The sequence below is a fragment of the Pseudonaja textilis genome, chromosome 2, assembly GCF_049901715.1.
Source record: "Pseudonaja textilis isolate UNSWEBS1 chromosome 2, rPseTex1.2, whole genome shotgun sequence".
NCBI lineage: Eukaryota > Metazoa > Chordata > Lepidosauria > Squamata > Elapidae > Pseudonaja > Pseudonaja textilis.
The window spans coordinates 63,569,789-63,595,621 of NC_141991.1; the positions used below are offsets into that span (position 1 = coordinate 63,569,789).

Below are 25,833 nucleotides of genomic sequence, written 5' to 3' on the forward strand. Positions count from 1 at the left end.
GCAAATACAATTCTAGCTGCAGTTAATACATGAATAATCAAATATACATTCTCTTTATTACAAATTTCAGGTAAAATCCCCAACAGAAATATTTCAGGTTTTAAATCAATAAGCTGTTGTATCATCTTTTCCAACCACATGTATTTTGTCCAATATTTTTAGCTTCTACACATGTCCACCATATATGATAATATGACCCAGGTGTTTGGCGGAATTTCCAACGTTTAGCTGGTTTATCTGTAAACATTCTTGCCAAACTCGCTGGGGCTAAATGCCATCTATAAAACATCTTATACAAGTTTTCTTTATATGCAGTTGACATTGTTAACTTATAATTTCTATCCCACAATTTCTACCATTTATCTAATTCTATTCTATAACCAAATTTTTTTGCCCGTGCTATCATTGTCTCCTTCATTTTTCCTCTTCTAATTTAATACCCAGCAGATAACTATACAAATTTTTTTATCAATCTTTCTTCTGTTCCTGTTAGTATTTTATCCAGTTCTGTCAATTCTCTATAGAAACCATATATTTTGCATCTTTTTCATATCTAGATTGTATTTGCATGTGTGAATACCAAACCATTTCAATTCCTTGCTCATCCAATTCTTGTTTAGTTTTGAGTTCACCCTTTCAATTCAAAATATCTTTATACCTAACAACGTTTCTCATATTAAAAATGTTTGGGTGAATATGTTCTTCCATTGTTGAAAGCCAAACTGGTATTTTCAAACAGTGCCATTCTCTGATTGTCTCCCATGCTAGCAATAAAGCATTTCTTATTTAGTGTCTTTGAAAATAACAATGTATCTTATTTTTCTCCTACCACTGAAAGGCATGCCAACCCAATTGCAAATCATGTCCCTCCAGGGTCAATAACCTTGTATTCCTCAATACAATCCATTTTTTCATTCACGTTAACATCACAACCTGATAATATAATTCATAATTTGGCAGTCCAAAACCTCCACTCGTTCTTTTATCCTATAGCATTTTTAAATTAATTCTTGCATTTTTTCCTTGCCATTTTAATATTTTATTCAGACCCTCAAAATATTTTTTCCAGCTTTATCGGGACTGTTTGTTTGAATATAATCATTTTAATTGTGGCTATCCCTCCTATTAATAATTGCAAACATTTCAATTTTTCTAAATCTTTATTAATTTATTGTAGCAATTTATAATAATTATCTTCTTTAATTGTTACACATCCTGCTATTAATTGAATCCCTAAGTACTTTACCTTGAGACAATTGTCTTTGATTAAATCACTTTATTGCCTCTAGCGCTGCTGATCTGGAACCTTACTCAAGGTACTGAGTTTGTACAAGTTATCATTTGTCTCTGAGGACTGTCAAGAGATATGGATGGTTGATTCAAAGAATAATATGCTAATTAGTTGTTAGATGGTCGCCTTTCTTTGTTTTGGGACATTTTCTTTCTCCAGAATGGAATCCAAGTATTATAAGATGTGCACTAGCTAAAAACTGTTCTTCCCTACATTAATCAGGAACCTAGATTCTTAAAAAATAATATCATCGCCAGACATCTTTCTTTCTTTCCCCTACTCAATTGAGGACATAAAGTAGAGAACTATCCAAGAAAGTACATGTGTGTATTTCCCAGGAAATCAAGCGGTTGATTATGGTCACCAATTATCTTAATGAATACTCTGGGAGTCAATGACAGAATTAATGAAAGGGCATGCAATAATAGAGGACATCCTACCAATTTGAATCTCAGGCACTTCCTCTGTGAGTAGTGATTAAGGCATGGATGAGCAAACTATGGCCCGCGGGCCACATCCAGCCCGTTGGTCTTTTTAATTCGGCCCGCCTCCGAAAAAAAATATTCCCCTCTGAAAAAAAAATCGGGGCCAGCCAAAAGAGACCCCGTGCCACGCGCCAAAAAATCACACACACAACAGCAACGCTACACACCCTTCCTTTCCAGCCGGTCAGATGTGGATCAGCTCCGGAGCTAGGCAGCCACTTCCCTGGTGGCGGGGCCGAGGCCGCCGCCTGGGGAACGCCCACTGCTTTCCCTCGCCAGGGCTGGGTGTGGCGTGTTGCCCTGCGCTGTGTGGCCGCCTGGCAGCGCGATTCTCGGTTGGTCTCCTCCTCAGCCATATAGAACAAACTGCCAGAGAAGGAGACGACCCCACGGCTGGTTGGGGTAAGCTTTCTGTGCCGAAAGAGGCAGCTACTAATTTCCGGCTTTGCTCCGCTTCTCCAATGGTCCAGCACCACCCTGTTCTTGTGCTGTGAAAAAGGCAGCTAATGATCTCCGGCTCCGCTCTGCTTCTCCAACATCCGGCGCCGCCCTGTTCTATGTCAGGCCCAGCAAGTCCGAGCAGCCGGCGCACAGAACAGGGCGGCGCCGGATGTTGGAGAAGCAGAGTGGAGCCAGAGATCATTAGCCGCCTCTTTCGCAGCACAAGAAGCCTCCCCCAACTGGCCAGCTGCTCTCCTCCTTCTCTGTCTGTTTGTTCTGTATGGCCGAGGAGGAGGAGACCAGCTGGCTGGTTGGGGGAAGCTTTCTGCGCTGAAAGAGGCAGCTACTAATCTCCAGCTTTGCTCCGCTTCTCCAATGGTCCAGCACCACCCTGTTCTATGCGCCGGCTGCTCAGACTTGCTGGGCCTGACACATAGAACAGAGCATGCTGCAGGCATCTCGCGACAAGCCCCAGGACATGTGGTCACCTGCTGGCTAGCTGAGCTGGAAGAAGCACGTTCTCCAGGAGAAGGAAGAAAGCGTGCTCCGGGAGGGTGGGTGCCAGGCAGGTGGGCAGATGTTCCGGGACCACTTATTGGTCGACTTTAAGAGTGCCCCCATGGAAGAAGCCGAGCAAACGTAGTGGCAGCAGGGGTGACGGGGCATGTGTGTCCCTCCACAAGGAGTATGAAGGGAGGCAGACACCACACCTCTCAGGAAAAAAGTAGGTGCCAAAGCCCTGGCTTTCACCTGGGAGGGGACTGTGGAGGGACCCATCACATGCCCTTGTTGCCTCCCTTCATGCTCTTTGTGCATGCTGGGAGCACCTAACTGGAACAAAAGAGAGCGAAGTTTAAAGCTTTTTTCTGTTTATGTTTGATATGGACTGTTAACAAATGCAGTTTTTTATACGTATCGCATCTTGTGCTGACCCGGCCCATCTGTCAAATTTTAAAAGTCAATGCGGCCCCCGAGCCAAAAAGTTTGCCCATCCCGGATTAAGGTGTGTTCCTTTGATAAGATAATTCATTGATAATTTTCAGAGTTTCAATATGACAGTTTCCTCACTAGAGTTTCAGAATAAATCTTTGTTCTTTTTAGAAACGGTGGAAAAGTAAACCTCTGGCATCACATCATGGGACCTATTTGATCACTGTATGCGCAAAAGGTAATTATTGGCCTTTGGTACTAGTCAATGTTCGAATGATTTGCATGACATATAATCCTGTCAGATAATGTCTTTAAAATGCATTACACATTCAGCTATGGGCTTTTTTGTTAGCCTTTTGCCAAACAATGATTGCCTGATTTTTATAGGAAAACGTTCCCTTTTGGTTGGAATTGAGGATGCCATGGTTTGTTGAGATCTCTGCCACTCTTAAAGATGCTCTGGGTTACATACAGTCTCTATGATGCTGGCAAGCACAGTGGGGGGCTAGAGAAATGGCGGTTCTGGTTCTTCAGGCCTAGAATCTTGCAGACTCTCTTGATATGCTTGGTGGATTCAGGACTGATAGTTATTTCTCTTCCTCATCTAGGGACATCTGTGCCATCTTTCTCATTTATTAGTCCTAAAAGGAAGTGTTGAACTGTATGTCATAGAGAGGAAAAGAGCTGGATATTTCTCCCCTCATTTGGTGGCATGACACTGTCATCCTGTTCCTTATTTTCTATAGTGGTAGTCCAAATAGGAGTTTTTTCGAGTAGAGGGACCAAGAATGGATGTCTTCTCAATTCTTTCTCCTCATTCTTTCAACATGGACTGTCCAGCTGGAAAAGAGAGCCCATGTTTGTTGCATTCCCTGCTTTTTTTCTCTATGATAGGGTATGTAGCCAGTGTTATTAGGTTCAAAACCTAAAGGGCGTGGCTTAACTGTTATCCTATAGTTATCATTGGAGGTGTCTCCTGGGATGTAAAAATGCATGAGGTCCTCAAGGGAAGAGACATTACCCAGTACAGCCAGTAGAGTGATTCTTGTGCTCTGGTTTCTAGTCTGATGTCTTAACCATTACACCAAGCTGTCTCTCAATGAATTCTCTAAATTCTTCTAAGAAAAGTAAATAAGCTACTAAATAAATCAACAAAGATCTATTTAAGACTATGGTAATTCAGGCCACAAGACCAGCCGGTGGAGCTAGTGATTATTTGAAGTAAGACAGAACAGAGTTGGAGGAAAGAAGAAGCAGACTCAGATGAGCTCTAAGCCCAATCTCAAGAACTAGTGAGAGAGATACTCACTTTCAGATGCTATAGTTCTGCAGTAGGAAAAGATTCATTCTCTTGTTTATTTCTTGAATGTTTCATTAAATGTACTGCACCAAAAACAGAATTTGATCTAATACTAAAATATGTGTGTAAACACCAAAGATTGCAAATTAACACATTTATTTTGGTACCAAACCAAAGTTAAGAATGTAACAAAAGTAGGCTCACCATCTCTTGGGAGTTTACAGAAGTAACAAGATGAACGATACCCTTCTGAACGAAACCCTACTGTGCGTGCTTTACACTGCAAAGAAAGAAACATTATAAAACCTTTGTCTTTTGTCCCTATATGCACCTCAACTTATAAAAAACAGAAGAAGAAAGATAAGGAAGCTTAGTATTTTACCAAGACTCAAGCTACTTGTTATAACAATGCGTGTGAGTCACCCATCTACACCTGCAAGATAATAAACTAAAAGTAGCATGCTATGATTTCAAATCAATGTTCCTAAACAAAGGAAAAGGACGATGACACAGACATAAATTTTCAGCTCACAGAAATATCTCTGAAATACAACCTGTGATTCAGAAGAATCTTCTATTCAGGTAGACTCTAGTTTTTGAACATACCTTTCTTCTACCAGTGGTAACTCCAATGTATTGGTTTGGGAAGAATCTACGTTCAAATCTTTTACGGAATAAAATTCAGTGAGCTGTATCTAATGTTAAATAGCCAAGACTCCCTCTGGACTGAGGTTGGGATAAATCTCATAAATAAAGCAAAACAAAATTGAGCTAATTAATATACAACAAACAAATAGATTTCCATATATAATGGATCTCCACATATGGAAATACAGAAGGCAAAATATAGCAGCCATTGCAAGGGACAAATAAATCCATGTCACCAATGGTTTCAGATAGAAAGACAGTTGACTATGGCTCACTTTATCCACAAAGACAACCTCTGTGCCCCCCTCAAGAAATCTTAGTGCTGTGAGATTGCACTTGAAGAATCAACCAGTCAGTTAAGGATATTTTTATCAAGCTATTTCATTTCTTTCAAACTCTCTATTAAATAACTTTCCATAAAGTTGTACTTCTACATACTTACACGCTTGCAATACCAAAATTCAGGGTATGGACTATATTCAAGTGTGACCTGTTTACCACCAATCATAAGATGTCCCTGTTGAAATGAGAGAGAGAAAATTATTAGGTTTTTTTTTAAAGCAAAACACAAGAAATAAAAGAGGAATTTACTAGGAAGTGTCATCTAGCTGACAAATATCTAAAATATTGGTAATCAATTAAAATTCCAAAGAAAGGACTCTTGCATTCTAAGCACATATGCCTTGGATTGCTACAAAAAACTGTAGGTCAAAACATCAGGTCCTATCTCTGTAAAAAAAAAAGGTCAAGCAACAAACTTACTGAAAATTTACTAAGGTGTCAGACAGAAACTGCCAGGAATCAGGTTAAATTTTAGATGTATGCAGATTAAGCTAAAATTAATACCAAGGATTATTTCATATTCTCATCTTAAATCATTAATGTATATCAGACTAGATTTGATTTCATTGAAATAACATTGTAATATATGCTTGCATAGAAGGCAATGTGTTTTATGACATGGGGCTGGTGTATTATTATTCCTTATTTTAAATTCATTTGCTAATATTGTAAAATACCCAATTTTGATGCAAGTTATGCCAGTATCTTTTGTTTGGCTTCCCTATTTAGTCTAAAATGTGCTCTTCAATGACATCATCATTACATTAACTCAAATCTGTAATAAAAGACTGTTATTCTAATAAGAGCAAAAATAAATTATTTATTTTCCAGTTTACAATTGTTTCACTTTTTCTTTAAGCTTACACAAAAGGGAAAAAAAATCAAGGTCAATAACTTACACAAGGTTTCCAAGGCTATATGAACTAGATTAACAAAATTAAACTTGACCAATATAATGTATAAAAGGAGACCAAGTAAAAGTACTGTAAGCAATTCATGATTTCTTGTGAAACAAAATTTCCAAGAACACTGGGCTATCATCAGTGAAAAATCAGACATAATATCTCAATGGAAATTTTGGCGAATATATTCATCCAGAAACAGACAGGCCTTTCATTATCTGGCAGAGATAGGAAACTTTGATTCCTAGAAAGCTCATTTTAGATGAAATGGTAAGCAGTAGGATCTATCCAACCTTAGCTGATTTCAAAAAGCTAAGGAAATTTGAACTCGGTTAATCAATGAAAAAACAACCGGGAATAATATAACAAATAAGTTTTAGTCCAAAATTCCAAGAGTGACATAGATATGAAAATATCCACTGATTCTATAAAGAGATCAATTCCAAGAGTGAAATAGATGTGAAAATATCCATTGATCCTATAAAGAGAATATAGTGGCTACAAACAAGCAATATTAATTTTACTCACTTCAGATGTATAAAGAGATGCTAATAAACACATTTCAACTTGATGGCATAATTCTCCTTTTCCAGTACAAACCAAAGCAGGAGTATTAAAGCAGGAACTTTGGCAGATACATAGGAAGCATGTATTAAGGGATGAAAATATTCAAGCTAGGGAAAAATTTGTCAATGACACTTTTTTTTTTGAAAATGTGGTTATAGTTTTTTTATCTCTAGGTATTTCTTAATATATAAAATGCCATTAAAAGATTTGAATATATTTCACCAATATTTCTATTCATTTAGGAAGTACTATGATCATGTCCCCTTATAATATTCCTTGCTAGACAGTGCCTGAAATGATAGCATTAAACATTATAAATAATTTATTCTGTAAAATAATGCATATTATGTTTAAGGTAGGAACTCTTCTCCTTACAGGTCCAAATAAATATATTAAGCTTTCACTTTTCTAATTCCTGACTCTCTCCCCAAGACTAAGAAACCAGGCCAAAAACAACTTAGTAATATTATGTATCATCAATCCTGCTCCCATAGGCTTGTGCAGAGAAAAAAAATACTGATTTTTAAATAGTTGTCCTTGGAAACTAAGAAGACTGTATTATATTAGTCATACAGATTTCAATAATTGTTCATTTGGGACAAAAAAAATCAATGGCTATTTCTGTTTACATTTTTTCCAAAAAATGTCACTGGAGCAATGAGAATTTAGGCATCAACCAAAGCTAATTTCCCAATTAGGGCTCTGCTTCCAGTCATCTGGCATTTGTGCGCATAGACATATATAGATAGAGATCAAGCATAGGCATTTCTAAGAAGAAATTAATGAATAAAAATGAAATGGGAATGCCATATCAAATACTATACTCACAGCTCCTGAAAACAATCAGTGAAAAATTAAATATATTTGAGAAGCAAGTTTTTATCAACTGTCAAATTAACTTACTAGCAAGTATGCGTAAAATTAACCAAGGATTGGAGGTGTGTGTGTGTGTGTGTGTGTGTGTGTGTGTGTGTGCATGTGTGTATGTTAAAAAAAACTGCCAAGAAACTAAAACAGAGCCTATCAGAAATGTTATTTTGGATAGTTTTCAAGTTCAAATTTTGTATGAAGTACTTAATGTTCAAACTTGCAAGATATTTTAAACTCTACCTTATTATTCCACAAGTACTACTAAGAAATTATTCTAAGGCTTAAATGCATTAATATATTGGTGATCATTTTATTAAATCAGAGCATAGGAATAGTCATTCAGATACTGTTAAACTCTAACGTCTGCTTCAGCCACTGTGGCCAATATAAAAAATGAAGTTGTAATCCAACATCTTGACAGCTACCAGTAAGCCATCCTTGTCAATTTTATTAATTTTTCATAATTTTTAAGTAGTCTGTTGTAACTTCCTTCCCCCCAAATAGACAGATTTAAAAAAATACATAGAGACAAATTCAAACCTATCTTCATATATCAACCAAAGGGATTAAATACATTGCCCATTTCAACTTGTACAGTCATTTCTCCCAGTATATCTGAAAGTAACTGTTTGCTGTCAAGTCTTTGGGCACTGCTTAATTGGCTGTTTCGATCTTAGTCCCAGACTCATGTGACTAAGTAATTAAGATTTTTATATGCCCACTAAGGTCATTGAATGAATCCTTCTTCTGTATGGAGTCTTTTATTCAAATTCAGTAAACTTTTCAGATTTCTTCATTAATTTAGAAATGTTTTATGGCTGCATTTTTTTTGTCTCATTGGCACCATTTTAGAATGATTATAAACTTTCTTTCACAGAAAACGTTTACTGGATATCCAAAGTAATTTAGTCTAGTGTGCTTGTTGAAAGCTAATGTTGTGTATAACAGAAAGAAAGAAACAGAGGAAACTCTCCTGGAACAAGAGTTCATATCTTGAGGCTAACAAGGAAGCATGTATCTCCCCAAAGTAGTAAGTGTGACCCCCAGTCACTCCAAGTTGATCAACTTTTAATTTCAAATGCAATAAAAGGGATTGTTAAATACATAATTACCTAAATATAATTAATTTTAATTTCCATGTTTTTATTGTTTGAATGTGGGCTAGGCACACCACTCTCATTGTGGTTCTCAGCCTTAAAATATTTCTGCATTTCTTACCCAGAGCATAAACCACCACAAATCAAATCAGATATGCTAATACAGCCTCAATAAAGTAACTAGTAACTAGAGATTTTTTTTCTTTTCACAAAATAGAGTAAATTGAGTCTTTTAAGAAGTAAACTTACACAATTGGTATCTTAACACACTTTCTGCTATATACTGTAATAGCAATTGCATTAGATTTATATTCCGCTTCATAGCGCCCTATACCCCTTTAAGCAGTTTCCAGAGTCAGCATATTGCCTCCACAATCTGGGACTTCATTTTACTGACCTCGGAAGGATGGAAAGCTGAGTCAACTTTGAGCTGATCAGAACCGAACTCCTGGCAGTGGAATGCAGAGTTAGCCTGCAATACTGCATTCTAACCACTGTAACACCACTGTTCTTAATAAGAGCTATAATGAAGCCTAACAGAAGTAATTTCTTTCTGATCAACATTTCTCATTTCCATCTTCATGATGTGTGAATAAGAATACTGCTTTTAAAAAATAATGTAAATTTGAAAAATAAGTCAAATATACCTTTGTAATATAATCTATATGATACATCCCTTTAACCACTACTAGCCAATTTTATTATCCAGCTATTCCAACTCAATAAAAAAGTAGGAGCACTTCTTTGTAAATAGATTTTTATTGAAATAAGGTCAAAGCATATAATACATCGTTAATCTACCAAGATTAATTTTGCTGTTTATCATATTATCTTCATGTAATCTGTTTCCATGTTCTTTTTATACATATTTCAACTGTGGTGTGCCAATTAAGTTTCTTGGCTTTTTGACCCTCCTGTTTTCTTATATGGGAGGTGGTTTCCAACCTTGAAACAGCCGATCACCTGAAACACAAAAAATATTAGGGATAATGTAGCCATTTGGTATATTAGCTTATTTTAAGTTAGTTTGTATTAACAATCATAGTTACTACTTACCAGGTAGCAGTCACCAGCACCAAGTTTTTCTTTGTTTAAAAGAACTAGCTGTGTAATCAATGCTGCATTGCTCATGGATCCCACATTTTAAGAAGCCAGCAATTCCATTAATCATTCATCAATTTCTCACCATAGTGAGAAATCCCAAAGTAAAATACATCTTTTATATTTTGAAAATCATTTACTAGTTTTAGATAGGAAACATTTAAATATTCATTTCAATAGTTTAATAGCTTTAGAAAAGAACAATTGGGCATGCTAGTTAAAGTTAACATCTTTAAGTTTTATTTTAATATAGCAGTTTTCTGTTTCTATCACTAACCTAAGCAAACAGACTTTTTCTTGATTTTCCTTGGTTCTCTTTCCTCATTTCCAAAATTGTCTCCAGAGATTTTTGAAACAAATTTCAGAACTTATGCTTTGTTTTTTTTTATTTTCAAGTAAACGTTTTGATAATAATCACATTCATATACATGTTTCATCAAATGGCTAATCTCTAAATTGTCAAGGATTAGTCTTCATATTCATTGCAACTTATTAATGTCAAGGGGCAAACTATATATTAGACAATTCTTTTCTGGGATGGGAAACCTCTTTCACTCGCCCTGAACAGCAAGATGGGCAGCGTATATATTTAATTATAAATAAAATATTTAGAATAATTTAAAGAATCAGAAGGGAATACAGGACAACCTGTCCCTTTCCCAAAGCACTGCAACTCCTCCCCTTTATTGTGCATCTTATATCTATAAGATGTTTTTCTTAGAAGTTCTAATCTGCTTTTTACTACTGTTATTTTATTTCCATTTGGCTATTCTCTCTACATAAGATATGTCAACAGTGGTGCTATCAGAATCCAAGATACTAACTTGTAACTCATTTTGCAAGCTAGTGTTAAGAAATTAACATAAAAATCTAATTCAACAAAGATAGCAGTTTAGGATTAGCTGGACTCTGGCAACCTTCTGACTTTCTCATTCATAAAAGGGCATGTAGCTAATGACCTAGCAATTGGGATCCCGAGAGCCATTACAGAATCTTTCAAATCCTTAAGCCCCTCGTCCCCCCAACTAATTTTAATTTCTGAAAAGATAGCTTTCTGCTCACTGCATCTCTCAGGTTCCTTCTAAAATTCCTCTAATGCACGTGACTGTCATGCATACAAAATGGAGGGACAAAGGAAGACTGATGTGCATGGAAATCACTCTGTGATACAGCTTCAACAAGAGGTGCTTTGTACCCATTCTTTGACACAGCCCCGCCATATCTTGGGTTGTAGCCATTGCTGTATTCACTACAGCATTTCTTTTTATGTAGAATAAGCCCTTCTTAATTATTTTTCTACAGTGACCTAAACTCTAAAATATGAAAACATATATAATTTTTAAATTATGTTAAGAACATTTTACTTTTCACAAAATTTATCCTTCCCTCATATTTCAGAATTCAAATCATGTAGACACAATTACAGTGGTTAGTAAGGGGCATAACTGGTACACTACATGAACTTGAGCAAAGGTTACCCCAGTCACAACTACCATCTGCTCATCAAGCAAGATTCGTGAGACCAGAAGAACCCCAGATTGTGCACTGGATCTCTCTGGGTCAGTTCACCCCAATCTGGGACCAAAGATGATAAACACCAGACACAGAAGGTTACCCACAGCCACTCCATCTTACCAGGATCACAGTGAAAAGCAACCACAACATCATTTAGTTCATCAAGGATGAATACCTTCGCATGCTTATGATAACTCATCCCATGGTGACAGATTATCTCACCCAGCAGCTTTATGTAGATGTTAAAAAGCAGAGAGCACCAAGTCCTGAGGGGACCTCACAAAAGAGAGAGCATAGGCTAGATCTCTCACTTCCTATCATCACCAACTGGGATTGACCTTAAAGCAGTGGTCCCCAACCTTTTTTGTGCCACGGCCCGGTACCGGCATCACAAAATGATCCGCGGCCCGGTACCAGCATCAGCACGCATGACAAGGCAAGGAGAGTCGAGTGACCGGCCAGCCAGCCATCCCCCGCTTCTCCCCGCCACCTTCAACTCCTCCTTTGTACCTTTGTCGATGGGCTTCGCTTCGGGACGGCTTTGGGACGGTCGCTCAGCTCGCCCTACCTTGGGTGCTGAAAGAATCCTCACGCCTTAGTTTCGTTCGAAGCCCCCGCCCTCGATGAAACTAAGGCGCGAGGATTCCCTCAGGACCCAAACGCCACTTTCCAACCGGAAAAGCTCACCCGGAAACACTTTCTCGTCAAACAAGATGGCGGCGCCCAGCAAACCGGCAGCCCGGTAGGAAATGTTCCACAGACCGGGACAGGGACTGGTCTGCGGCCCGGTGGTTGGGGACCCCTGCCTTAAAGGAAGGAAATGAATTGGCATAGAACCATTCCCACTGATTGACAACTTCTGAAGCTATTTCAAAAGAATACCACACTTGATGATATTGAAAGGATAGCTACAATGGATGCATCATCTCTACTGTTACCACCAGAGATCATGCAAAAGGACAACTACTGCAGTTTCTGTCCCATATCCAGGCCTGAAACTTGACTGGAAGTAGTCAAGATAATCTGTTTCATCCAGATTTCTCCCTAAAAATGTAAGTTGGGAGACTGGATGAAAAATTGTCCAGAACATTGGAGTTCATCAACGGCTTCTTAAGGAGATGGTGCACTAGCACCTCTTTAAATGATGCCAGGAACAATCCTCTCCCTCAAGGATAACCATTGCTAGGACCCACCATGTCACCTGCTAGGCAGCCTTGACTAACCAGGAAGGGCATTGATCTAAAATTACAGACTCAAAAACCTATCCACTTCTTCAGGTCGAAAGAAATCAAACTGTTCCCAAATAACGGGGTAAGTCCACTCCCCAGGCATTTCCACATACGTCTACATTTTGTATTCAACTGAGAAAGAGATCTGAGCTATTTCATCCATGAGGTACAATGAAAATTCCTCAGCACAGCCCAGAAGATAAACCTCCAAGACCCTCAAGAGGGTCTGAGTAATCCTAAACAGGGTCACCAGATGGTTATCTGCAGATGCAATAAGAGCAGAGAAGTACTGATGTTTTGCCGCTCTCATGAGGTAGGCCTTAATAGCAGCTCTAACTTGTGGTTGTTGGATTCATCTTTCAACTGTTTTAGACATCTCTTGAGTCTTTTCAGCTCCCTCAACTCTTCCATGAGCCACAGGGAGTGCTATGTCAAGAGAAGCCACAAAGGCACGATCCGATCCATGGCTTCCATCTGTACCAGGCAGCAGTCAGGCCCTCAGCCAGAACTATGCAACAGACCTTCAGATAAATCCTCCAGTTCCCTTTGATCCCCAATGGGATCATCAGTTGCCGGGGGCAGACCAATGTAATAGATCCTACCTTCCTGCAGAAGGAGGTAGCCTAAAACTGATCACCTTTGAAAAATAGTTCCAACCATTCTTTTCATTACTTGCGTATGATAGATGGATGGTAACCTAGACAAAGATGCACTTGTTTGAAAACAATATCCAGGTTGCCTATGATATCTTTTTCAAATATAACAGTACAGATATCAGGTTTTTGACATGTAAATACCAGTCATCCGTACAGATAGATAGTATCATATGAAAGTTACTAATGGAGTAAATATTAAATTTTTTCGTTTTCGTGATTTAAGGAACAGAAGTAAACAGATTATTCAGATAAATATTTAGTTCAAATTATACATAAAAAAAAAAGCCAGGTGACTTCCGGCTTGTGGTTCTTCAGTGCAGGCAGGATTCCGTGGCTCTGCACGGTTTCTGCCTGTGTTCACTGCCTGAGTGCCTCGAGCCATTTGGCTTCGGGGCTAAGCCACCTTTGTAGAAGGTGGTGAAGACTGGGGGGTTCTGGCAGGGACGAGAGACATCGCATCTCTCTTCCCTAGCCGGCTAAATCTCCCTCTCCGACGGCAACTGAACGGCGGTCTTTTATGGCCGCCATTTAGAAGAGCCCAGCCGGGAAAGAAATGTGCTGGAGGGGTTTGTGAAGAAATGAAACTGATTTTGCTGACCGGGACAAAGGAACAGTGAAAGTATCCTGGTATTTAACACCTACTAAAGACACATTGTTCCCAGACTGAGTAAGCAGCGAATGGATATCAAAGGGAAAACTTTTTTTCTTTTCACTCTCCTTCCAAACGGAACAGCTTTGAGAGAAATCGGAAACCCGCATTGAAGGTATGCTAAATGCTAAAGACTGTGCTAATGCCAAAGGGATATGGATTTCTAAATATTTAAAGAAAATTTTTTCTTCTGCTGTGAGTGGGAAGGGAGAGGAAAAAAATTGAAGTTGAAAATAAAGAGCAGACTGCCTAGAATTTTAAAGAGCCATTTGAACATTAATAAGACTTCAAAAGACATATTATAATTGGAATTTTGTGATTTAATAGCAACCCCAGAAAAAGAAATGGAAGAAGGGAAAAAGTGCTAAATGAAATAGTTTATCTGGATTGTTTGGTGACTTTGCATCTTTTGGGAAACTTTTTTTTCTTTGTTTAAAAACACTCGGGTGGTTGTTTTGGGAAAAAATTTTCCTCTTCATAATGGCACCACTTTTGGATGAATTTAAAACTGAATATCTAAAATATAAAAAGGAAGAACAAGACTGGAAAGATACCTTGGACATTCTTTTTCAATCTCTAGAAATGGCGATGCATTCCTATGGAGAATTGATTGCGCAGCAGGATAATTGGGACAAAGAAGGAACCATTTCTGATGAACATGTGACCCTATTGGGGGAGAAGGAGGAGGAAGAGGAAAAGGAAAAAGGGATTTTAAAACTTAAAAAAACAACCAAAAAAGATAAAAATGAGTTGAAGGATGGATATAAGATTAGGAAACAACAGGAAGGGGGAAAGCACAAGAAGAAAAGGGAGGTAGAAAGACAAAGGGGTGAACAGGGTAAGGAAAAGAATAAGCAAGGGAGAAAGGAAGGGGTGAGAAGTCTCAATGATGGGAAGCAAGATTTGAAGAAACAAAATTTATTTATAGACAATGGGTAAATTTAATTGAAAAAGGGATTCTGTAAGGTACATAAGATTGTGTTATTATAGGCATTTATAGAATAAAATGTTTAAGATATAAATATATAAATAAGTATTAATAGGTACGATTAAAATTTTCTTTTTCTCTTTATATAATATATTGTGTGACTTTAGGATGTGCTAAACAGAATCCCAATACAAGTTTATGTGTGATATTAAGTATTATCAGGTTAGGGGAAAGAGTTAAAGGCGTCATACTCTAATTAGTGTACAGGAGAGGTTTTGTTTAAAGAGAAAAATGAATGGATAGTTGAGAACAGACAAAGAATGTTAAGTATTATGACTTGAACTGAGATGAGTAGAATAAAATTAAGAGAGTTAAAAAAAAGGAAGAAGCTATATAGAAAATGGAAAACGGTAATAAGATATGGAATGATATATAAAAGGAACATGATTTTTGAAGAGGTGTCTGTATGATGAGTTTTAACCCGGGATCAAGCAACTTTCAGAAAAGATGTTTATGTTTTTATGTTTTATGTCTTGTTTTTTTTTTTTATTGGAAGAGAATAATGAAAATGTATAAGACAGATGGATATAAAAAATGTATACAATCTAAAGTTAAAGAGATATAATATGAATAAATAGAAGGAAAAGAAGTAATAAAGAGAAGTTTGGGATAAGATATGAAGATGAACAGATAAGGTAAATATATATGTCAAATTGTGCTTGTTTGGAAATGTGATAACTTGGAATAATTCTGTCTTTAAATAAGTTGTTGTATTGGCTTTTTAAGAAAAAAAAATTCCTATGTCATTATATTTTATGTTTTGTTTGTCTGTGTATTGTTTTGGAAAATCAATAAAATTTGTTCAAAAAAAAAAAAAGCCAGGTGATCTTCTTATACAGTCTCCTGTGCCTGGCATATCTCCTCCCCCCTCTCCACCCCCCCCACCCCCCCGCAATAGATTAGAGTGGAAGGGATCACAAGAGAATAAGCAAAAAAGAATTCACTGGCTGTTTGTGAAATATACTTTCAGCTTACAGATCTGAGAGTGCTGGGGCTATCAGAGCCATTGATTTTCTTTCAACATGTATAACAAGAGGCAGAAAAACCAGAACTGACAATAAAGTTATTGATGTGGTAGATAGTTTCTGCCTTTTGGTATCAAGCATCAATAGTTAAAGGAACTAGCAATCAAAAAATATACTGCAGTATATATAGCATGTACTAGACCAGCCATTAAGCTCTTTAAAACATATTCAAACGGCCTGATGTATCTATATCTACAAAATCAGAACTGTAGAAGCCCCGATATGGCCTTTATAAAAGCGAAAGTTGGAGTCTGAAGTAACAGGTAGCAAGAGTACAGGTAGTCCTCAATTTAAGACCACAATTGAGCCCAAAATGTATGTTAAGTGAGACATTTGTTAAGTGAGGTTTGCCCCATTTTATACTTTTTTCTTGCCAACAATTGTTAACTGAATCACTGCAATTGTTAAATTACATGACCACATGGTAGTTAAGTGAATCTGGTTTCCCCACTGACTTTACTTGTAAGCAGGTTGCAAACGGGGATCACATGATTCCAGGATCATGTGTCATAAATGTAAGTCAACTGTCAAGCATCCAAATGTAAATCACATGACATGCGACAATGGTTGTAAGTAAGAAAAACTGCCATAAGTCACTTTTTTCAGTGATGTTGTAACTTTGGTCACTAAATGAACTGTAAGTCGAGGGCTACTTGTATTGACAGTTCTGAATTTTGGTGTTGGAAAAGATTCCTGAGTGTTGGAAGAAATTTTTAAGAATACTATGGACAACCAAGAAAATGAATCAATGGCTCATTTGAACAAATCAACTCAAAGTTCTCGCTTGAAGTATAAATGACTGGGCTGAAATTGTCCTACTTTGGATACATTACATGAAGACCAAGTTCTCTAGAAAAGATTCAAATACTAGAAATGAAAGAAGAAAAGAGAAGATAATAACAGCAAGATGGATGGAGTCAGTTACAGTGATGATGAGTGCAAAAACCAAACAAGGACAGATCATCATGGAGAAAATCTATGTGGTTGCTAGAAGTAAAAAAAAACAAACCTTGATGATACCTAATTATCATCAACATCAGAACACTAAATAACAGTTACTCTTAAATGGACTCTTTTATCAGTATTTCTGACATAACCCATTGCCAATATTATCTTCAGAGCAGTTTTTCAGCAAGACATGCTAAAGTAAGGAAGAATCTGGAAAATCTAATATAGATTACACATGATAATTTGGTTACAGATATGATTTACTGTTTAAAAAGTCATAGCTCATTTTATCATGTCTTCTCTCCTCTTAAACAGCATGATATAATGCTAATATTGCATTTAATTTTCAAACATGCACCATTTTAAATATCTGGAATCAAAAGGAAAATCTCCCTATTTCTTTAATGCAGGGATGTCAAACTCATGTCATCGTGGTGGTGTCACATGACATGTCAGGACTTTTCCCCCCCCTTTGCTAAACCGGGCATGGCCAGCCCATGACGTATTGAGCCCATGGGCCAGGAGTTTGACAGCCCTGTACTAATGTCTTGAAAGAATATTAGACGTGGCTGGAACCTTCAGAATAAATGAATTATCATGGCATCTGTACACTTCTTTTTTTCCCTCTATAGATGAGCATCATATAAAGATTATTGCTTAAGCATTACAATGTTAAACCAAATGATGAAAGAAAACAAAGCAACCATTTATTAGACTAGCCACAAACCGAACAACCACTTGAACATAGCCCATGCATATTTAGGAGATATAAGAATAAAGTACCAATTTTTCCATGAATCACATAAAATGTTACTAGGCTGTCTTTTTTAACACAGAAAGTTCCAACTCTACCAGGCTTTCAGAATGAATACCATCTTAGTATTTCAACTCCAAATATATCAATATTGAATATGGATATATGGGGTGCTTCAACTGCTCTAAATAACTTGATTTCTCTTAACAGATTGAAAATACAAAAATAAGAAAGGGACGAATGAATATTAATCAGTTCCTAAAATTTTCTTTCATGCAATACATGGGAATTGCAGGAAGTCATGTGACATATTAATTTAATAAATTATTATTGTATTATTGTCAAAAAGATTTTGTGAACTATTATGCAAACAATCCATTTAATGTATTTTAACATAATACATACTTGATATACTGTTGTGCTCATAAGTTTACATATTCTGGCAGAATTTATGATTTCTTGCCATATTTCAGAGAATATGAATGCCAACACAAAAACCTTTCTTTCACTCATGGTCAGTAGTTGGCTGAAGCCATTTATTATCAGTCAACTGTGTTTCCTCTTTTTAAATCATAATGACAACAGAAACTACCCAAATGACCTTGATCAAAAGTTTACATACCCTGGTAATTTTGGCCTGATAACATGCACACATGTTGGCACAAAGGGATTTGAATGGCTATTAAAGGTAACCATCCTCACCTGTGATCTGTTTGCTTGTAATTAGTGTGTGTATATAGAAGGTCAATAAGTTCCTGGACTCCTAACAGACCCTTGCATCTTTCATCCAGTGCTGCACTGACGTTTTTGGCTTCTGAGTCATGGGGAAAGCAAAAGAATAGGTAGTTGAACTGTATAAAACAGGAAAGGGATATAAAAAGATATCCAAGGAATTGAGAATGCCAATCAGCACTGTTCAAACACTAGTCAAGAAGTGGAAAATGAGGGATTGTGTTGAAACCAAACCATGGTCAGGTAGACCAGCTAAAATTTCAGCCACAACTGCCAGGAAAATTGTTCGGGATGCAAAGAAACACCCAAAAATAACTTCAGGTGAAATACAGGACTTTCTGGAAACATGTGATGTGGCTGTTTCAAGATGCACAATAAGGAGGCACTGGAAGAAAGATGGGCTGCATGGTCGAGTCGCCAGAAGAAAGCCATTACTACGCAAATGCCACAAAGTATCCCACTTACAATATGCCAAGCAGCACAGAGACAAGCCTCAAACCTTCTGACACAAAGTCATTTGGAGTGATGAGCTTTTTGACCACAACCATAAACACTATATTTGGAGAGGAGTCAACAAGGCCTATCATGAAAAGTACACCATTCCTACTGTGAAAGATGGAGGTGGATCACTGATGTTTTGGGGTTGTGTGAGCTTCAAAGGCATAGGAAATTTGGTCAAAATTGGTGGCAAGATGAATGCAGTATGTATCAAAAGATACTGGAGGAAAATTTGCATTCATCAGCCCGGAAGCTGCACATGGGGACATTCCAACATGACAATGATCCTAAACACAAGGGCAAGTTGACCTGTCATTGGCTACAGCAGAATAAAGTGAAGATTCTGGAGTGGCCACCTCAGTCTCCTGACCTCAATATCATTGAGCCACTCTGGGAAGATCTCAAATGTGAAGTTCATGCAAGACAGCCCAAGAATTTACAGGAACTGGAGGCTTTTTGCCGGGAAGAATGGGCAACTTTACCATCTGAGAAGATAAAGAACCTCATCCACACATACCACAAAAGACTTCAAGCTGTCATTGAAGTTAAAGGGGCAATACACCGTATTAAGAACTGGGGTATGTAAACTTTTGATCAGGGTCATTTGGGTAGTTTCTGTTGTCATTATGATTTAAAATAGTAAATACAGTTGATTGATAATAAATGGCTTCAGCCAACCATGAACCTTGAGTGAAAGAAAAGATTTTGTGTTATCATTCATATTCTCTGAAATATGGCCAAGAAATCATAAATTCTGCCAGGGTATGTAAACTTATGAGCACAGCTGTAGGAAATGTCAGAAAGTAGTTTTGATATATAATGTACAAAAATTAAATGTTGAGTAAAATCTTTGTATAAACAGTAGACTTTGACATCACTGTCTTTTTCAGCTATCAGGAGCTACAACAAAGTATTTTACAAATATGATGGATTTTGCATAGGACTATTTTTCTGTTTTACTGTTAACAGACATTTTAAACTAGAAAAAAAGTTATATCAGCAATTATAGCTAAGCACCAGCCACATGAATTTTCATTTCTAATACTTATAGGCATTATAATGTATTTCTGTATTCAAGGAAGTTCTGTGCTAGAATCAGCATTCTGTATTGCATTCTACATAAGTATCTTAATGTATTCATTCTTTTAAAACTCCAAGTGGTAAACAATCAAATACCTAAACTTAATGTGTTTCCATGTTGCATAGTTTCTATATTCTTGCTGAAGAAGCATTTTAAAAAGGAAAAAGTCATAATCAAAATGTTAAAGAGTTTCTATATAAAGTCTGTTGTAATTGCTCCTGATTAGATAAAAACAGTCAGTTTTTATATTCTGTTCAGGTACTACTACTACTTTATATAATTATCCACCAGCAATAATTTCAACAAAGCGAAGCCATTTCCTTTTCTAAAGCATAAGTCAAATGGGGATTAATTGAACTGTAGCATCATTTGTATGCCTAGTAAACGAAAAGCATATATACACAACATATGGGCCAGCATATGTTGCACACTATGGTCAAGGAATGTACCAACCTATCCTGCTATAGGAGGAATTTAGGACAAAATCTATAAGCATGATCCAAGATGACACATATTAGAAGAGAAGCAATTTGAAATTTTGAATTGTCAATAATTTCTAATATAGGGGAACATTATTTCCAATTCAACTTCATTAAGTATGTCCATGTTACAAGCCCAAATTGAATTTAAAATATTATTGTTACTTCAAGAAAAATGCCAAATCACAGTAACCTTTACAGTGTGAAGGTACAAAGAGAGAAGAAAGAGCACATCAATCTATATCTCCATGGAAATTCACAACAATCAGAAAAGTATAAGAAAAAAGCACCAAAAAATAAAGTACAGAAAAATAAAATCAGTAGGCTACAGAACAAATAATTTTGAGATATGGATGCCCTGACTGGTTCAACAGCAACAACCAAGCCTGAAGCAATTTTCACCTACCCCTCCCTATGTTACATTTAACATAGGCAGGTTTGAGCAACCGGATAAAACATTATGATGGATTTTTCCATAATTCTTCATTCAAAGTGCAGTTTCAGTGCGAATATTCAATAAAAGCTTATATTTTAAGATAGAATTAAGAGTGTTGTGATCCTCAAAATGTTGATTTCAACTATGATCAGCCACAACAGCATATTAGCATAGTTAGTAGTGCTAGTACCTGGAGGGCCACAGATTCACCGCACTACTGTAAGAATTTTGCAGAAGAAATAACAGATCAGATGGAAAAAAAATAAACAAGACTAAAAAGACTAAGTGGCAATGGATTCTCTCTCTTGGTTAAATCACTGACATATCTTTCTTTGCACAATGCAAAATCATGCAACAATTAATCCAACAATACACCAATGTAACTAGATTATAAAGTTCCTTCCAAAGATAGGTCTTAACAGACCTGCAACCTAATGTGGCAGCTTCCTTCTCGGATGGCATTCCACAATCTTGTTACTATCAGCTTTCAGTATCTATCTACCACAGCATGATACAGAGACCAGTCTCCCATGCGTCATCAAATATATTCATACCCTTAAATATTCTAGTTATACAGTATATCCATGGGTTTCAAAAAATATCAACTTGAATTAGCCCAAAAGTAGATAGCTACAGAAGATTCTAGCTAGTGTCAGATTAATAACAAGAGGCACAAACAATATAATGAAAGCCAATACAGATAGTCCTTGACTTACAACAGTTCATTTAGTGTCCGTTTGAAGTTACAGTGACACTGAAAAAAGTGACTTATGACTGTTTTCACACTTACAATTGTTCCAGCATCTCCATGGTCATGTGATCAAAATTCAGATGCTTAGTAGCTGACTCATATTTATGAAAGCTGCTGTATTCAGGACTCATGTGATCACCTTCTGATAAGCAAGGTCAATGGGTAATTCAGAATTCACTTAACTGTGGCAAGAAAGGTTGTAACATGGGGCAAAATTCACTTAACAATTTTCTCACTTAGCAACAGAGATTTTGGGCTCAATTAAGATATAAGTAGTCGGGGACTACCTATATCTTAAAACACTGCCTTCACACTATGTTCAAGCCCGCTGAAAAATGTATAATGTAATTCGTAAAAGATTTTAACTGTATCAAATAACTTGTTTTGTTCTCATTTATTTTCCAAAAAGCCATCTGTTACCAGCTTATTCATTTAATTAGCTTATTTCAGAACTGGGTTCTAAAATAAAGATTGAGAATAATCTTATCATTCTTTACCCCACCCTTAATTTTCCATCTTTCCATTCAAAGCAAACTAAGCACATTATTTCTTTAAAGAGGCTAGAAAAACAACAAAAAGTTCCTAATATTTTTTCAAATTTATGTTTCTTCAAAAATACTATTATTTTTCTTCCACTGAAGAAAAGATAAACCCATGTATGCTTAAAATTCCTCAAAACATTGAAATACTAAGCTAAATATAAATATGATGCATTGTATCTATTTAATAAGTTTAATACAAAAATTAAAATTAGTTAAAATTAAGTCTTCTCAGTGTAAAATGAAGGATGTTCATTGGATATGGTAGTATAGCAATGTTCCCATCTGGATGTCAGCTAAATTTCCATGCAATTTAACGTAGGCAGTTTACATAACTCATGTTTGTTACTCAATGGTACTGCATGTAAAGCAACAAATCATTCTCAATGATGTATTTTCACTGCAGTTCAATATGATCAAAATATTCATGTCAATACATAAACACAAAATTCAGACTGGAGAAATGTCTGCTATTTTTATGCTGGAATCTAAACAATTTCAATATCAAGTTTCTAGCTACCGTAGTTATTTATTATCCGTAAAGTACTTTTTTCTCCAAATGAATGTCTTTAAAATTAAAAATAATTACGGTAGTTCATTTTATTTAGATAACAACAACAAAAATTATGTTTATTCCAGAGTGTAAATACATGACATTAAATCTATTTGAAAAATAGACCCATCTTTAGGAAAAAATTGCATGAAAACTAAGTGAATTACAAAAGTAATTTTCTACTTACATAGAATCCCAAATATTTTCTTGGGCCTGAATCTTTGGTGCATGTAAGATGAGAAAGCATACAGGAGCTACAGCCAATCCTTCCTTCTCCTTCCTTGGGGCTCTTTTCCTCCTTATGATTGGCTAAACATGTTCTTACTGAATCAATAATCAATAAACTCCAAATATTTTATTGAAAATATATTATCCTTGCCCACTTTTGGGTTGCTATTCTACTGGGTTGACAGATACACAAAACTAACATAGCCAGAACAATGACCAACCATTTCTCATAGTTATCAGCAGGTTTTCATTAAAAGCCTTCTAGTACAGCTTTATGAATTATGATTCAAAGAATCATAATTCAAATATATTCAGTAACTCTTACTTATAAGCCACATATTCTAATGCTATTTATTGAATGTATATGTCACATAATTAAAAATGTGCAATGAATCAGAAATAGTTCACCCAACCCTGTAACATATTCCAGTGACACAGCTACAATCTATTGCATCTTGGCAAGATCCTCAAGGCCTCTTTTCAACATAATATGTATAATGACCTATAACAGCATCCTTCAATTTTTGTAAATTACAATTAATTTGGACTTCATAACATAAACTTGAACAGTACAAAATGAACATAAAAAAACCAATACTGGAAATATTTTCATCTTTATGCATTCAGCAAATTATGAAGTTTCAAAGACTGAACCCTTGGGGAAAAGATGTTTTATAAGCAGCATGAAATTACAAGTAGTCCTCAACTTATGTCAGGTTGCTTAGTGACCATCTGAAGTTATGACAGACCTCCCAAAAGGTAGAAGCTATGACAGACCTCCCAAAAGGTACTTATGACCCAGCTCTGAAGTTCAGAAGGCCAATCCCACCCACCACCCACCGGACCCCATGGTCACATGGCTACATTTCAGGCCCTTGGCAAGTGACCTGCATTGTTTTATTTATTAAATTGATTTACTTATTAAGTTCATTTGCTAACCATCTCACCAGGACTCCTGGAGGCTTACAACATTACAACATTACAACAATAAAACCATAAAATACATATATATTTAAATACAATAAAATACTGATTATGATTAAAAGATTGGGAGGGAGTGTGCAAAATATTTGGGGTGGGATCAGCTATTAGTCTACCAACCACTTCCAGCATGATACTACCACATTGGGGCCCCAAGTCAATAGGCAGAGCGTGGTCTTTAAGGTCCTGTGGAAAGTCAGAAAGGTGGACCCAATTTTACGTCAGGAGGCAAGATGTTCCAAAGGGCAAGAGCCATGGCAGAGAAGGCTCTTCCCCTGGATCCCACCAGAATTTTATGACCAATGAGGTCGACAGCATGCCTTCGCTGCCATTTACAGATATTTGCAGCATCCCTATAGTCACATGACCACAATTTATGATGCTTCTAGTACGTCTAACTTTCAACAAAAATGCCCCACAACAAACAATGACTTTGCTTAACAATTGCTGTGTTCACTTAATGACTGTAGATTCTCTTAATGATCATGGTGATTTGTTTAACAACTGCCCCCAAAAGAGGTTTTAATATCAGGTTGATCATCTGGTGACCTGCTTTACAATCTTCATGGCTGAAGACCATAACAGGCATGCTTTTTTAGTAGAGGACAACATGTACACAAAAGGAATAAACAACTAGTTAGCCTTTTAAGTCTTATGTTTCCATCCATTGTCTTAACAAAAATTCATAAATAATGCCATATTATTAACATTATTATTAAAGCCTAGGTCATATTTTTTTCAAATTCAGATAGTTTCCTTTATCCCACTGTAGAAGTTAATTTTTCCTAAAGATAAAAAATTCACACGAAAGAAACAAATGCCTTCAGAAAAAAAATGAGCATTCAATAATACCAATTTTAATTAATTAATTAAGTACTATTGAGTATTTCATTTTCAGGTCTGTTATTTAGCAGAGAAATGAAAGAATTAGATCCTAATAGATGAAAATGCTTACGTGGAACATGAATTCCATTCAGTACATATTCATTCATACAGGATTTTTGTACTTTGTCCCACTAATGAATTTTAAAAACTGGTATCTTGCAAACATGTATGTGGAAACAATATCCGCAAACCAAGCAAGAGACAACTTGAACCAAGCAATCCAATCCAATTTTGTATAAATCCTTAAAAAGAACACAGGATGCTCAGGAAGTTTGGTTGAACATAACATATTTATAACAATAAAGGCAGAGATACCACTTAGAGCTTGCACTCTGCAACAAATGATTATACTATCACAAATACCAAAGCCTAAATTTCAAATAATTCCCTCTATTCAGCGGAACAGGAATTCAGCATAAATTTATTGTGTTTAGGTTTTGCATTCCCTTCATTGTTGCCTTTGTTAACGTAGCCAATGTTAACGTGCTTCTAAAATGCCAGGGGAAATTTCAAAATTCAGTTTTAATTCAATCAGCTAAAACAGACCAAACTGCCAAAAAAGTTTCTATTAAGCAAATTTCCAGAATAAAAAAGAAGTAGTTAAAAATAGGGAACAGAAGGTTTATATAAAAATTGAAATCCCCAGGAATCTAAAACATTCATATAGTCATGGAGAAAATCTATATGGTCTCTAAAAGTTGAAAATGACTTGATGGCATATAATCATCTCTCTCTCTCTCTCTCTCTCTCTCTCTCTCTCACACACACACACACACACACACACACACAGAGGAGAGAGAGAGAGAGAGAGAGTCAATCAGTCAGTCAGTCAGTCATCATTCCAGGGTCATTGAAAATTAAGATTAACCAGGTCAATCTGAGTTAATAATCAAAACTCCACAAAATTTAATGGTAATACAGGACAAAAAATG

The 25,833-nt window shown here is 36.4% G+C and overlaps 1 protein-coding gene across 8 annotated transcripts in view; it reads right to left on the reverse strand.

The window, feature by feature from the left end:
- Positions 1-25,833, reverse strand: part of RBM6 (RNA binding motif protein 6) — a 75,015-nt gene that overhangs the window by 14,042 nt on the left and 35,140 nt on the right. For all 8 annotated transcript variants that reach the window (XR_015741675.1, XM_026725675.2, XM_026725669.2 and 5 more), the window contains 2 exons: positions 5,538-5,612; positions 4,652-4,727 (listed from right to left, as the gene is read on the reverse strand). Coding sequence is in view for 7 of the 8 variants with exons in the window: in XM_026725675.2 (XP_026581460.1) it covers positions 4,652-4,727; positions 5,538-5,612 (151 nt within the window). In the remaining variant the exon portion in view is untranslated. The remainder of the gene's footprint in view (positions 1-4,651; positions 4,728-5,537; positions 5,613-25,833) is intronic.